A 15,822-nucleotide genomic window follows, 5' to 3' on the forward strand; every position below is an offset into this window, starting at 1 on the left:
AGCGAAGAACTCAGAGCTCCCAAGCATAGAACGCATGTTTTTATATTGCGAGGCAAGGACGCTGAACATGCACGAAGTTCCAAATCCGAAGTTGTAAACGACGAAGCATCGCGACGATGGCGTCGACGATGGCCAAAGAACGAGAACGAGGACGAAGCCACAGCGTTGGATAAACGATGGGCCACGCGACTAGTTATGAATGAAACCACGCGACATGCTCTACACACCGTTCTTGCCGTGCTGCTGGGTGGCACCGCACCTTGCCACCAAAAAATGCCCAACACTTGCCACATAATGTTGCCGAACGTCAGACTACTTGCTCACCTGTTGGCCACTTGCGAATGTTGCTGCAACATTTTGCTGCTAGCAACGCGTTTTATTGTAATTATCGAACTCAATTAATATTTAATGAGTTTTTATTTGCACATTAATTGTTTGCTTTAAAGTCTGCCAAAGGGGGACACTCGCTTAGCCTTTGGTCATGTGGCTAACACCTTTTGACAACTCTCTCTATCTCTCTCTATCTCTCTCTCTCTCTATCTGCTGGTGATCAGCGCTCAGGTGTGAAATTGCTAGTCATCCATCTTCATCCTTCGCCTAAACGGTGGAATGAATAGCCAAATGCAAATACAAATACACTTTTCAAACACATGTAAAGTTGGTTATAGCGATAACTTTTGATTATTTAATATATGGCCTAATTGACATTAGATGTAAAAGTGCATTTTGATTAAACTTAATTATTTCCGCTTCCTACTGACTCGTTACGATTAACTGCTGCTGCTGCAATTGATCAACTTTTGACGACTTATGATATCGAATGCCAATCGATAGGGTATATCGACTAGCCTCCACTATTGTTACATACATAAAAAATATCGAAATATATATGTATATAATAAATAAGTTTTAAATCAACAAATGTAAACAATTATTTGCATGTAGAATTTCTACTACAATATTATGTAACTTTGAATGTTTATTTATTTTAGACAAATTAGCTTAGCCATATTTTTGACTCACAAAACTTAATATATATTTTTCCCCCACTACACTAAGAGTCTGTTGTTAATGGAAATATTAATCATATTGAAATGAGAACACTTTTATTACGTACGATATTGGGAACAAAATGTTTGAAAAACGTTATTATCGGAATTTGAAGTTAATTGAAAGTAAAGAACTTTTATCCGTGTAGAATGTACTATTATTAAAATAACTCACATTCCTTGGATTCTTTATTGTAATTTCTTAAATTTTTGGATTACATGGTGTAAGTATTGAAATATTATGAATGTGAGAATATACATAAGTAAGTTTATCTTATTCATTATTTAGTAGTTTATTATTAAAAGAACTAAAATAAACCAACAATAGTAAATGTAATTAGAGAAGATTTTAAAATTAAAATATTTTGTTTATTTTTATATTTTTTTGGTAGCTAAATATGTGTATGTATGTTTGGGAGTTATTATCCATGCACATTTCCAACTAGATTAATTAATTTGAATTTCGGTTTATTTGTTTCATGAGGGTTTTTAGATTGATCCATTTGAACCACACGTTGGTCTGTGGTGTTAACCTCGTGCTTCAATTAAGTGTCAAAATGTTGGCGCAACAGTGTTGAATCTTGCCACCACTCATCACATTCATCATGCATCATCGTCCTTTGCGCAATAAGCAAACCACGTTTCTCGTTTGCTTTAAGCGTGCACGTAGCCAGGATGTCGTTGCCTGCTGCCTGATGCCTGTTGCTCATGGTGGCGTTGACATGATTTTTAATCGCTGTCAATGCGTGTTCAGGTATAATTAAACACGTGGGCCGAGTCCTCATGTTTCTCGCTTACCTAGGCGCCGCTGTCGTCCTACGGGTTATCCCTTTGGCTTGAGGCTGATTGAAATCTGTCAGAAAGTTGCTGACACCAACTGTGCGAGGCATCAAGTAAATGTTTCGAGTGTGGTGCTATTGAAGGCCATAATCTGATGCCGTAAAACAAGATGAAACTAAAAAGCGATCTGTAATTAAGTTTAAAAATGTCCCATTCTTTTTAAAAGCTGCTTAGACTGGTCTTCATCATAGAACATTCTGTTAAGTAAAACCTTTTGCCGCATCATTCCATAAGCGGATACCTGTAAGAGAGGGACGGCTAATGGAGCCGCATCATTGATCATGCGGCAATGATTATTTTGAATATTTTGGTATATTTATCGAAAAATGTCCACTATCGATAAGAAATCAGCGGAGTATTCTTGCCAATTTAGGCGCCTTAGAATAATTTGAAATTGCTTGCAATTCTTAAGGAAAAACATGATCGTTGTAGACCCAGTTGATTCTTATGAAGTAAAACGGAAATAAGAAGAGTCAATTGATATAATAATTTAAATTGATATATACTTATACTTTTTAAATGCCATCAATGTCGCATAATTTATTGAATTGCTAATTTTCGGTTGATTTTTTCAATATTCTTCTTCTTTCTGCCTGAGTTTGTTTACTTTCTCAACCCTAAACAGCTGTTCACTTAATGCTGTTTTAGTGTAATACTTGCCTCATAGAGCTGCATCATTGAAGCAGATGCACTTAGCATAAATAGAGTATTAAACAGCATTAAATGACATTTTAGGGTAAATTCAAAATTGTTTCAACGAAAAATATAGCAACAGTTGACTATTATGAAGAAATTGAAAAAATCGATAAATTAAAATAGCACCGAGAAATTAAGTTGCTACGAGAAAAATAGCAAATCATAGATAGGTAACAGTATATTTTAAATATGTTAAATTTTAAATATTTCATTCATTGTGAATTACATACAAGCATATATATGTTGGGTGAAGTCTCTTCGATAACAAAATCCTGCCATATTTCCGATGCACTTACCAAACTTTATAAATTATTTCTCAGGCATTTTTAGATGAGTATGACTGCCGCAACTTTAAGTTATTCATTCATTATTGGGGCAACAACATGTTATTCTGTCAATAGCCGCAGTAGCGATAAGAGCATCATTAACACAGCATTTAATGTGAAGCACTTGAGCTGACAGAGAGATAAACTCATTAACGTGCTGATTAAAATCATCGCAAAGTTCAAATCCCGACTCAAGGAGTCAACCCCCGAGCCATCGAACCACCCAACTAACCCTCCAATCCCTGCCTGACTATCTTTTATTTGATTTGCGTAATAAGTCAATAAGGGCAAAGAGCACAGAGTGAGAGAGAGAGAGGCGTTGTTCTGGGGGAAGGCAGTTTCTAATTGAGCATCGTCAATGTGACAAGCGTCTAAACGGTGAACGCCACTCGACTCAATTATGCATGCTGATGGGGCCAAAGCACATCCCCTTTAAACCCCATCCCTAGCTTGGGGCTCCGTCAGCATGTCTGCTTGTCACATGGCATAGTGTCAAGGAACCTGAGGGACATCTTCGCAGCTGCTGCTGACGATAAAATAAACCAATTATTAATTGATGACATACCCCAAGTTTCCTACTTGACTACTTGACGGCTTCGACGGGGTTCAAAGGTTGAAGGGATTCAAAACGAAACTTATTGACAAACTGATTGACCGATTGACTGATTTTCATCGCCAGCAAACTGCATTTAAACTCTTTGTAATAATTTAGCGTTATGCTAGATCAAACAAATGGATTCACGTCAAATACTCTTTTTTTAAGGCTTAATTTCATTAACGTCGTAATTTCTCGAGCGGATTATTTCTCTTATGCCTCAAGAAGAAACTGGAGTGATGCAAAATCTGCAGCTAAAAGGTAGTCGAAAAAGTTTTGCCAAAGCAGAGAGAAATATTTAACTAAGACAGCCAGAAAAAACTTTTATGCTTGGACAGCAGCAATAATTATGTGCTCAACTTTTCGGTCTGAGCAGCTATCAAAGTGCTCCTCAGTTAACTTTTTCTTTCGGACTTTTGTCTGTGGTTTCATTTTAATCTAAACAGGTTGAAGCTTAGATGTTTCTGATGGGTATACAGAATTATTGTCCGGATTTAATGTTCTGCTCTTTGTAAAGCCAACTAAAAATACGGCAACAATTTTATTTGCATTCCGTGATTTTGATGCATTCATCCGAGCAGCTGCTGCTTGCTCCCTAGTGAACGTAAATTATGACTGTTGGAGGCGGAAAACTGACGAATTTATTTCGTTGCAACACTCATTCTAGTATTGTAGCCAGCAGCACAAACGGCTGTTCCTGTCAGTCACACAGTCAGACAGTGTTGTGTGAATTTGATTTCTACGCTGAGATTTTGGCATTGATTTGTTGTTAAAAGAGCGCGCATTGGCTTCTAGTCAACGCCAAATCCAGCGCCAAAGCGAAAACCAATCCACACCCACTATGTTGGAGCATTTGTCAACTGTTTGTGCCTGTGGCCGGTCCAAATTTGATTTATGAGCGCAATGCAGAAATACATAAGCTAGAGAAATCAATATGCTTGGTATTGGGGGGGGTGCGATGTCACAGCGGGTGTTGGGGCCATTTTGCTGCGCCTAATTGCATTATTTTGGTAATTTCGTGTTGAGCCCGCCAATTTATGGTTGTGCACTTAATTTAATTATTGTACGAAAAACAAGTAGGTCATATTTGATACAAACCCTTTAACCACACAATCTATTCCTATTTCTGTATTTCAGAATGGACAAGATACAACCACAAACCACACAATCCATATAAAGAAAGAATTGCCAACAACATTCAGCGGGAAATAGAACCCACTGCACTTGATAGATTTCGAATTTCGATACAATAGATGCGTTTTTCTCTATGTATAGCGTATGTGATAAAAAGCCTTTTCAACAGCTGGCGACAAATATCTTCAATGGACGCATTAATTAACAAGAAAAGTTTCGAGAGTTAAATTACTTTTATGCCTCGCGTCTTTTATATTTGCAACTTATCAAACTATTTTGTTTTATCTAAAAATATTATATGCTTTTCGTTGAAATCAACTGTTTCCTCGTTTAATTTGATTAAAAAATTTCTATTACATTAATATTATATGTAATACTAAAAATAGTTCTATTTTGTACAATTATCAATTATATATAAACAAAAGACATACAAATTTCATAGTAAGTTTAGATTTTAATTGACCACTTTATCTTCAATTTCCATCATAACTTATATTTGAATTTGCGCGCCAACTCCGCTTTTGTGCAAATCAACAAATACCAAATATAGATGGCGCTAGTTATACGCTGCTTAACGGTTGTGAAGACAATCGAATGTGATACTTGGGAACAATATCAAGAATTTTATTCCATTTCCTAAATTGTATTTATTTTATTAATTTGTAAATTGTGGTTGCTTTAATTACATATTATATTTATGTATAGAAAGCAAATACTATTCACAAATATTCGTCCATTCAACCCTTATTCGATAATGAAAAATAAATGCGATAACTAGCAGTTACTCCGATTACGCACATCTCTAACGCAGGTTCATCGCTAAGAAAACAAATATGGCGGAACGCAAATGCAAAGAAAAATAAAAAATAAGATTTTAATTCGCAATCGCAAGTATAATTAAGGCGCGTACCAACAACAATTATTACGCATTTTTAAGAATACGAGCGCGTTAATGTTGTGCTCGAATGTGCGCGTATCAATGTTGCAATGCCATTTGCACAGTCAACAACAAATATACAAATTGTTATTACGTGACCTCGAGAACGCCGCTAAAATTGAATTGCATAGAACCGTGACAAAAAGTGTTTTTACTCATGAGAGCTGCAGCTGCATCGCTGCAAAGTGTTAACCGCATCACAAAGATGCCAAATTGATTAATCATAAGTGCGACTATATACAAGAAACGAAAAACATTGAATAAATAACAAAATACACAAACAATGTCTGGCGGACGCGACAGCAGCGCCAGCAGTGGCAGCAACGGCAACGTCAACGCCAGCAGCGCAGCAGCCAACACAAACGCAAGCACGAACGCCAACTCGAACTCCACCCCACAAACGACGCCAACGCAGCAGCGTGCGCGCGGTCGGCCAGCAAAGCGCGCCACTTGCACTTGGTGTGGGGAGGGGAAGCTGCCACTTCAATATGTGCTACCCACGCAGACGGGCAAAAAGGAGTTCTGCTCGGAGACGTGCATCGCCGAGTTCAGGAAGGCGTACAGCAAGGGGGCGTGCACTCAGTGCGATAATGTGATACGCGAGGGGGCGCCCAACAAGGAGTTCTGCACCGTAATGTGCATGAACAAACATCAGAAGAAGAACGGATCCATGCGACACAGCAGCGGCGCCGGCGGCGCAGGCGCTGGCGGTGCCACCGATGGCGATCGAAAGCTGCTCAGCAGCGGCGCCCCAGCTCCCACAGGTCCCTTTCAGTACGAGAGTTTTCATGTATTTGACTGGGATGCGTACTTAGAGGTAAGTCTTCCCATATCTCTCCCCAATCTCCTCTTATTGTCTGTTGTTGATTGCAGGAAACTGGCAGCGAGGCAGCTCCTCCCGAGTGTTTCAAACAGGCGTTGAATCCGCCCAACAATGACTTCAAGATCGGCATGAAACTGGAGGCCCTGGATCCCCGAAATGTCACCTCCACCTGCATTGCCACTGTGGTCGGAGTGCTGGGCTCACGACTGCGCTTGCGTCTCGATGGCAGCGACTCGCAGAATGATTTCTGGCGTCTCGTTGACTCTACGGAAATTCATGCCATCGGTCATTGTGAGAAGAATGGCGGCATGTTGCAGCCACCACTCGGATTTCGCATGAACGCTTCCAGTTGGCCCGGCTATCTCTGCAAGATTCTCAACAATGCCATGGTGGCGCCCGAGGAGATCTTTCAACCGGAGCCACCCACGCCACCATCGAATCTATATCAGGTGGGCCAGAAGCTAGAGGCTGTGGACAAAAAGAATCCCCAACTGATTTGCTGTGCAACAGTTGATGCCATCAAAGACGACCAGATCCATGTGACATTCGATGGCTGGCGCGGCGCCTTTGACTACTGGTGCAACTATCGATCGCGCGACATTTTTCCAGCCGGCTGGTGTGCACGCAGTTGTCATCCTATGCAGCCGCCAGGTCACAAATCGCGTATGGACTCGAGTTCGGGAAAACAGCGTTGTCCGCGTCCTCGTCACACCGTTGTTGCCGAATCCGATGCCATGGTGCCCGCCTCGCCGGTCACAGCGCACTTTCATCCCAATTGCAAGGCGGGACCGTTCATCAACAGCTCCAAGCTGCCATCGATGGTAACGGGACAGACCCACGAAACGCTCGCCAAGCTCTGTCTGCAGGAGGTGCTGGCCGCCAGCGCCGACACGCAGCAGTTGTCGCGACTGCTCTTTGAGCTGGACGGCGATGTGCATATTGTGACAGCTGCTGGCAAGAATTTTACGGTAAGTCTGTAACTCTATCGCTTGTAACGTTACTAATCCTTATTGCAATTGGTTCTGCAGGTGAAAATACCGTCACCGCTGCGGATGAAGGATGACGAGAGTCTGGCGCAATTCATCAAGACGCTATGCACCACATGCAAGGCATGTGTGAATTTCATCTCACTGGTGCCCGAGACAGAGGAGTGTAAAAAGTGTGCGACAAGTCGCAAGCGGCAGCTGGCGCAAACAGCAACGCCGCCATCGTCCCCAGTGCTTGCCGAGAAGCGGGGTCGGCAGTCAAAGTCTGCCACACCGACGCCAACATCGCCCGCAGAGAAGCCGCTCATCATTAAGCAGGAGGCGGGCGTGAAGCAGCAGCAGGCTGCAAGCAAGGCGCAGGCAAAGACCAGCAAAGAGGCAGTAAACCACAACAATAACAACAACAGCAACAACAATAACAACAGTAGTAGTAGCAATAATGGAAAGGTAAACATTAAAACGGAGCCAAATGGAGTGCCGCCAACAGTTGCCGCCGCAGCCACAGTCCCATCACAGACACATTCACAGTCCCTGCCCCAGACACAGTCGCACTCGCAGCCACAATCACAAAGTCAAGCACAGGCGCTGCGTAAGGTGCGATTCCAGCATATGAACAACAATGGCAACTGCAATCAAGAGGCAAGTGGCAACAATTCGGACTCCTCACCGCCCAGCAGCAACACCAGCACCTCTTCCAGCAGCAGTAGCAGCAGCAGCAGCTTGGCGGGTGGCACTGCGAATACGAGTGCGATTGGAAAATATCTTGCACCGCTGGTTGCCGAAGTGCATCCCGAGCAGCTGACTGCCAAGGCGCCTAGCGGCTACTATAAATCACCCACAACATTATCCTCAAGCGCCTCGTTTCCTTCGTCAGTATCGACGCCATTCACAGCCTCGCAATCTGCCTGCTCAGCAGCGCCAGCTGCCAGTGCAGCCAAAGCAGCCACTGCGCCCGTTGCAACCGCTGCATCCAGTAGCTATGGTGGGGCGGCAATCACATCACCGCATAGCACGCCGACGTCAGCGTCGTGTTCGCATCTGCGAGCACAACCGATCGATTGGTCTATCGAGGAGGTTATCCAGTACATCGAAAGCAATGACAATTCCCTAGCCGTGCATGGCGATCTCTTCAGAAAGCATGTAAGTATTCAAATCATACATACTTCATCTTAAATAGTTTATTAATTTTCTTTGCTCAACTATAGGAAATCGATGGTAAAGCTTTACTTTTACTTAACTCAGAGATGATGATGAAATATATGGGCCTAAAGCTAGGACCAGCCTTAAAAATATGCAATCTAGTGAATAAGGTTAACGGACGACGAAATAATCTGGCTTTGTAAATGAGTCAACGGGAATGGGACTGAAGCAGGTGCAGATGCAAGGACGCAATCAATCGGATTTCCCCGTGCCGAGCCCATCCCAGAAGTGTTAACAAATTAGTACCTCCTTTAAAAGTAAAAGTAAAAGTAAACATAAAAAAAAAAACAAGCAAGTAAGAATGAAGAAAACAGAACGATATGCATAGATTTGTAATGTGTTTGGCATTAATGAAGTTAAAGCACACAAATAATTAATTTAAAATGTAATTTCACAATAACATTCTAATGCGAATAATGTCAAACATACGCGAAAAAAAGAAAAACTAACAAACCAAAACAAAACGTCGAGCAAAAACTTCAAATTCCAAAAACTCATATTCGAAATATCAGTTTTTCATCCAAGAAAAACGTCAAAACAAAACAAAAAATTACTTTTAAATGCATATGCATACTAATATTTATTACACTCAACATAAACACATGCATACACAGACAAAACACACACACACGCACATTAGGCACAGAAAATAATTGTAATAAAAAAGAATAAGCATTTCCTTTGTATTTCCAAAACAAAAATATGAATGGAGAATCCAAATTGAAAATAACTGTACATAACTTTACATATAATTTTGTAATTATGTATGTATTGATTACGTTTCATTACCTATTACAATGTTTGCTTAATTTTAGCACTATTATTTAAGTGAGAACAAACAATTTGTTTAATTTTATTTGTAGACACGTAAGCAACGTAGACACCCAACTGAAAGCAAAAATGAAACGAATCATCTAAATGTAAAACACAATTACTCGAAAGCGCCAAAAGGTGCTTTGTAAAACAGACAAATACACACACACACACACTCAATTGTGCATGCATATATATGCATAACATATATATATGTATACATTATCCATACTGATATAGACACTCGTACGCAATATTTCTCATTACTTTTATTTACACACAAACACTCACACACATTTACACATAAGATACTTATACATACGTACATACATATACATAGCAAACTGTATACACTATTATTAAACTTGGAAAATTGTTCAATTCGTAATATCTATTCCTGACACAATATGTCGCAAAATATAAGGGCCACAATTGGCGACTATTTAGTCGGCTATTGTTGCAGCTCTTGTCAGTTTTCCAGCAGATCGCCTCATCTACATAAAGTCTTTCCAGACCCCAGAAACAATATTATACATCTCAGACATTCACATTCTCACACAAAAACAGACATGGTGGTGAATCATTATACGATACGAAGCATACTATAAATTACTCTCTCGGACGGACACAGGTAAATTATTAAATTATGAACCATTGCATATAATCATAAAATTAGACGGAAATTCATGAAAGTATACTTAAAAATTAAATACTAACCCCCCTTTGGCTAATCTCTAGATACAAATATAGGAAATTACAAGGCATTTACCACGTATGCGTATGCGCAAATAAACAAATTAGAACAAGTCAATCTAAAGCTCCTTGGAATACAATTACCAGAAGAAAGCGAAAATTATATTTGCTATAAAACAAGCTAAACCGATTCACACACAATAACAAAAAACAAACTCACACGCTAGTTAAAATACAAAACACACGCATGAATTATTATTGTATTAATACCTATATATATTCCTTTTGTTTTCCCCTTAATATTAATTAGATTTAAGTGACTAGTTATTTAATTCATTTAATGTTATGTATCTATAGAGAAGAACGATGGCATTGTATCAGACAATTGAAATCTGAATAAAGGAAAATATATACATAAATAATTTTTGTTAGTGCCCAGTGAACTATACTACTAAACAATTAAAAACTTCATTTCGATCTGTATAATAACTAAAAGTTTGGATTATTATTCAGAATAGTCGGCTCTGCCAAAAATAAAACTAAAAAAATATATATACATATATAAATTACTTGTACAGACAAAGTAATGAATTCGGTCACTTGCGGAGATGATCTGTGGATTTCTATAAGCGATACATCACTTCAGCCATCACAGAACCATGATTGGTTAAAGGAAAAATATTCCTATAAAAAGAATAAACTTTTTACCACAGCTCAAACATTTAAACGCTGCAATAAAAAGTTCGACGTGGAAGATCGCCCCGAAATACCCAGAACAGAATTGTTTGATAAACTTTATGAGCTTGAAGAATCGACTAGACAATCAGGTTGCAAGTGCTGTCAAGGAGTGAAGCGCATCAATACGGAACACTTCGTGAAGAGCAGCAGGTTGCCTAAGAAGCACTGGGGTCGCGATATTATCGAAATTGACCAATGTAGCACTTTTTGTCTCATATTATAAACTTTAAAATATTTTATACATTATTATTTTATTACTTGGGATTGCAATGTAACGACAATTTTTGAAAAATTTTATGACCAGTGTGTACATACCAGACTTGTTTTTTATTGTTGTTGATCGAACTTATCGATGGTTTCATTATGATTTATAAAAAGTGCGAAGATATAAAAAAAAGGTGATATTATTTGTACTTGGAAATTTATGTCAATAACAAATTAAATAAAAGAGTTTTAAACAGTACGAATCCAGTGAAAACAGCAGGCCGATCGATAACACAGCACATAAACATCGAATATATAAGCCTTATCGTAGTCGATAGTTGATATTTCAGTCATTGAATGTATGTGTGATTGTGAAGTGCGCAAGTTGAAATTAACTGGCGCCTAAAAATTGTTTAATAGCGTGATTTTTTAATTTGGCCATACGAAACATGTCTAGTGAGAGTGAGTACTATTCCGAAGAAGAGAGCGTAGTCAGTCAGTCGGCATCAGGTGAGCCATCCCAGAATTTAAGAGAGACGTGTGAAAACTAATTTGTGATGTCTCAAGGAACCTCAAGTGACCACAGCAGCAAACACGATGAAAGTGTGGAGAGTGAAGTGCCCAGTGCCAATGTAACAGTGCTGGATACGGAATCCGACGATGAAAGTATACCTCGCCAGAGCAAGGCAAAAACTGGGGGGCGCCGCGGGGCTGTGATTGTTTCCGACAGCGAGGAGGAGGATGAGCTGGATCAACGCGGTTTGTCGCCGCGCACGCGCATGAGCATCACAGGTGTGCGTCCGCAGGACATTGATGATGATTCCAGTGAGATAGAGTCTGACGAGGAACAGAAGACGGTGGCGGAGGAGGAGGAGGAGGAGGAGGAGAGGTCCAGCGATGCGAATGCCACTTACCATGAAGATTTGGAGAGCAACGCAAAAACTGGGGGGCGCCGCAGAGCTGTGATTGTTTCCGCCAGCGAGGAGGAGGATGAGCTGGATCAACGCGGTTTATCACCGCGCACGCGCATGAGCATCACAGGTGTGCGTCCGCAAGACATTGATGATGATTCCAGTGAGATAGAGTCTGACGAGGAACAGAAGACGGTGGCGGAGGAGGAGAAGCCCACCGATGCCAATGCCACTTACCATGAAGATTTAGAGAGTCATGAAGCAGCAGCCACCTCTAATAAAACAACTGATGATCCTCCTAACGATGATGATGTGGACGCACATGAGGAGGCAGTCTCCACTGATGCGCCACGCTATAGCACACAATTCGTACGCAACATTGAAGAAAAGTTGCACTCAACGCTGTTTCCTGTTGTTGAACAGTCGGAGCAGCAGACTGGCTGTGAGTCCACAAACTCCTCGTCCAGTGATGTACTCATCCTCAGTAACAAAGAGATACCAATTGAGATATCCAGTAGCAGCGATGAGGAGTCCAGCAACAATAAAGAAAACCAATCGCAGAATAACAACAGCATTGGCGCTCCCTTAGATGACTCCACTATCGTCAAAGAGGCAAGTGTGAAAAGCGTAAATGTGTCGCGTGATTTCTATGCGAAGGAGATGCGCGAGATTGCCGCGCTGCGTCTGAAAAAGAGCGAGGCTGAACAACTATTCGAGAAGGTCGCTCATAAGCTGCCCGATAATGGTGTTCAGATCAAAAAACGCATCAGTGGACTGCAAGAGGAGATTAACAAGAAAATCCGATACCTGGAGGGTTGCAATGTTCAGCGTGAAGAGACGCCCAAAAAAGTGCAGTTGCCACAGAAGCCGCAAATGTCAAAGCCTGTGGACAAGGAGTTGGATTGGAATGACCTGTCTGCAGCAGTCAATTTAATACAACCCACACACACGGGCACTCAAGGCTTGGCAACGTTCAATGCCCAGAAAGCACTGACTGTGGAATCACTGAAGGTGCGTAAATATTTAGTACATTTAATTTGGATATTACATTTTGTATCCTTGCAGGATTTGCATGGATCATTGAAGGACTGCCCAGGAGAGGATGTGCAAGCAGAGGATCCATCTGGCTTGAAAGTCCAGCTAATGGGGCATCAAAAGCACGCGCTTGCCTGGATGTCGTGGCGGGAGCAGCAACGTCCTCGTGGCGGCATTTTGGCCGATGATATGGGTCTGGGAAAGACGCTAACCATGATTTCCCTTGTGCTTGCTTGCAAAAATCGTCAGGAGAGTGATTCTGGAAATAAGTCTGAGAGCAGCGATGACGAGGATGCTGAAGACAATCGCCATACTGGCGCTTGGTACTCAAAAGGACGCAAGGACAGTAAGTGCAAAAGCCATTTTGAAATAAGAGAACTCGCTAATGTTTTCCTAACATTTTTACACAGATTATCAAGGCGGCACGTTGGTAGTTTGTCCGGCGAGTTTGATACGTCAGTGGGAGAATGAAGTTAGTTCCAAGTTGTCGCGCCATCGTCTCACTGTCTGCGTGCATCACGGCAGCAACCGTGACTCGAAAGCGAAGCATCTCCGCACCTACGATATGGTGGTCACCACTTACAATATTGTAAGCAGAGAACATAAAGTTGGTGGCGCCCTTTTTGGAGTCAAGTGGCGACGTGTCATTCTCGACGAGGCTCACGTGATACGCAACCACAAGTCGCAGTCATCGGTGGCTGTCAGTGAATTGCTTGCCAAATATCGTTGGTCTCTCACTGGCACGCCTATTCAAAATAAGGAACTTGATGTTTATGCGCTGCTTAAATTTCTGCGCTGTACGCCATTTGATGATCTGGCTACGTGGAAGCGGTGGATTGACAACAAGAGTGCTGGTGGACAGGAGCGTTTGAATTTACTTATGAAATCCATAATGCTGAGGCGTACCAAGGTTCAACTGCAATTGAATGGCAAGCTGAATAGTTTACCCAACAAGAAGATCGTGTTGGTGGAAATGCATCTTGATAAACATGAAATGAACGTGTATCAGCGTGTTATGACTTATTCACGCACTCTATTCGCTCAGTTCCTGCTGCAGCGTGCTGAGAAGGATTCGGATTTGAATTTTGTGAGGGACGCCAACAAACCCACTTACAATCAAATAAAAGATCCCAATGGTGCTTACTATAAAATGCACGAGAAATTCGCTCGCATGGCTGGTCACAGCAAGGAAGTAAAATCCCATGAAATCTTGGTGCTTTTGCTGCGTCTCAGGCAGATCTGTTGTCATCCAGGACTTATTGATGCGGTAGGCACAAATGAGACATGGAAAGTAGTCTTTAAATTAACATTTATTTTATTTACTTGTTTACAGATGCTGGAGGAAGATAACGGTGATGAGAGCCATGGGGATAGCATAGAAACTTCTTCGGAAATTGATTTGTTAGCACAACTCAATAAGTTGGCTATTAGCGATAGTTCAGCCAGCCAAACAGATGACGGTGTCGAGCGTCCGTTAGAAGGTGAAGACGTACATATAGCCAAGGCTTCGCAAAATGTGCTGAAGCGCAGCAATCCAGTATTTGATTTTAATCGTCCGTCTACTAAAATGCTGAAAACCCTGGAATTACTTAACAGTATTTTGAAGAATGATGATAAGGTCATTGTTGTGTCGCAGTGGAAAACTGTACTGGATATTCTGCGCGACATGTTGAATAAGGAGCGACTTCCTTCATTGGAGTTAAATGGCACCATACCAGTAAAAAACCGTCAAGATATTGTCAATGAATTCAACAATCCAAGTAGCTCCAAGCGCATTCTACTGTTGTCTCTAACTGCAGGCGGTGTTGGTCTCAATTTGATTGGAGCCAACCATTTAATTCTCTTAGATTTGCACTGGAATCCACAGCTTGAAGCTCAAGCTCAGGATCGCATTAATCGCGTGGGCCAGAAAAAGGATGTTGTAATATATAAAATGATGTGCATGGATACAGTTGAGCAGCGTATTAAGGTGCTGCAAGATCGTAAGCTCGAATTGGCCGATGGCTTGTTAACGGGCAAAGTCAGTTCCAAGCTCTCCATCGACGATCTAAAGGGTCTGTTTGGAATGTAGTTCCATTTGTGTTCCCACTAATATAAGGATAATTACTTCGAAGCTAGCCGGCACATGTAGTTAGGCAATATTGAAAGCTTCCCTTAGCCACGGCTTGATAAAATGAAATTGGGTTCGTTTTATTTACAGCATATATTTAATTTATTAAGTTAAACTTTAACTTAATAAATTAAATATATGCTGTAAATAAAACGAACCCAATTTCATTATTCATTTCAAATTAAATATATGCTGTAAATAAAACGAACCCAATAAATAAATAAAATAAAGTTTATTTTGAAGCGTTGTTCTTTTTTCGGTTTAACTACGATACAATTTGAAATGTTACAATGTGAGTTCCATTTAACTTGAAATATTTTGTCTACTGTTAAATTTTTAATTTATATATTTTTATACCCGCTACCCATAGGTAGAAGGGTATTATAACTTTGTGCCGAGAGGAAATGTATGTAACAGGTAGAAGGAGGCATCTCCGACCCTATAAAGTATATATATTCTTGATCAGCGTCAACAGCCGAGACGATCTAGCCATGTCCGTCTGTCCGTCTGTGTGTCTGTCCGTCTGTCCGTCTGTGTGTCCGTCCGTCTGTCCGTATGAACACCTAGATCTCAGAGACTATAAGAGATAAAGCTATAATTTTTTTCGACAGCATTTGTTATGTTTGCACGCAGATCAAGTTTGTTTCAAATTTTTGCCACGCCCCTTCCGCCCCCGAAAATAAAAAATCGAATAACAAGCGTAATTTTAATGCTAAAGTTGCGAATTTTGGT

General features: G+C 40.9%; 2 protein-coding genes across 2 annotated transcripts; both read left to right on the top strand.

Moving 5' to 3' along the window:
* Positions 1–5,448: 5,448 nt before the first annotated feature.
* On the top strand, positions 5,449–10,293 carry LOC133835624 (polycomb protein Scm). The gene is made up of 4 exons (XM_062265645.1): positions 5,449–6,394; positions 6,451–7,368; positions 7,429–8,526; positions 8,592–10,293. The coding sequence occupies exons 1-4, from the start codon at positions 5,861–5,863 to the stop codon at positions 8,727–8,729; spliced, it is 2,688 nt and encodes an 895-aa protein (XP_062121629.1). The 5' UTR covers positions 5,449–5,860; the 3' UTR covers positions 8,730–10,293.
* A 1,071-nt stretch (positions 10,294–11,364) lies between these two features.
* Positions 11,365–15,204, top strand: LOC133835623 (transcription termination factor 2). The gene is made up of 5 exons (XM_062265644.1): positions 11,365–11,544; positions 11,602–12,956; positions 13,011–13,326; positions 13,391–14,247; positions 14,314–15,204. Exons 1-5 carry the CDS (start codon positions 11,484–11,486, stop codon positions 15,049–15,051), a joined length of 3,327 nt encoding a protein of 1,108 aa, XP_062121628.1. The 5' UTR covers positions 11,365–11,483; the 3' UTR covers positions 15,052–15,204.
* The last annotated feature ends 618 nt before the right edge of the window (positions 15,205–15,822 follow it).

Source organism: Drosophila sulfurigaster, chromosome 2R (genome assembly GCF_023558435.1).
Source record: "Drosophila sulfurigaster albostrigata strain 15112-1811.04 chromosome 2R, ASM2355843v2, whole genome shotgun sequence".
NCBI lineage: Eukaryota > Metazoa > Arthropoda > Insecta > Diptera > Drosophilidae > Drosophila > Drosophila sulfurigaster.

Coding starts and splice junctions, on each gene's coding strand:
- LOC133835624 (XM_062265645.1), top strand. CDS start 5,861: ATGTCTGGCGGACGCGACAGCAGCGCCAGCAGTGGCAGCAACGGCAAC. Junction 6,395..6,450: donor ACTGGGATGCGTACTTAGAG/GTAAGTCTTCCC, acceptor TGTTGATTGCAG/GAAACTGGCAGCGAGGCAGC. Junction 7,369..7,428: donor CTGCTGGCAAGAATTTTACG/GTAAGTCTGTAA, acceptor TTGGTTCTGCAG/GTGAAAATACCGTCACCGCT.
- LOC133835623 (XM_062265644.1), top strand. CDS start 11,484: ATGTCTAGTGAGAGTGAGTACTATTCCGAAGAAGAGAGCGTAGTCAGT. Junction 11,545..11,601: donor AGTCAGTCAGTCGGCATCAG/GTGAGCCATCCC, acceptor TGATGTCTCAAG/GAACCTCAAGTGACCACAGC. Junction 13,327..13,390: donor CTCAAAAGGACGCAAGGACA/GTAAGTGCAAAA, acceptor ATTTTTACACAG/ATTATCAAGGCGGCACGTTG.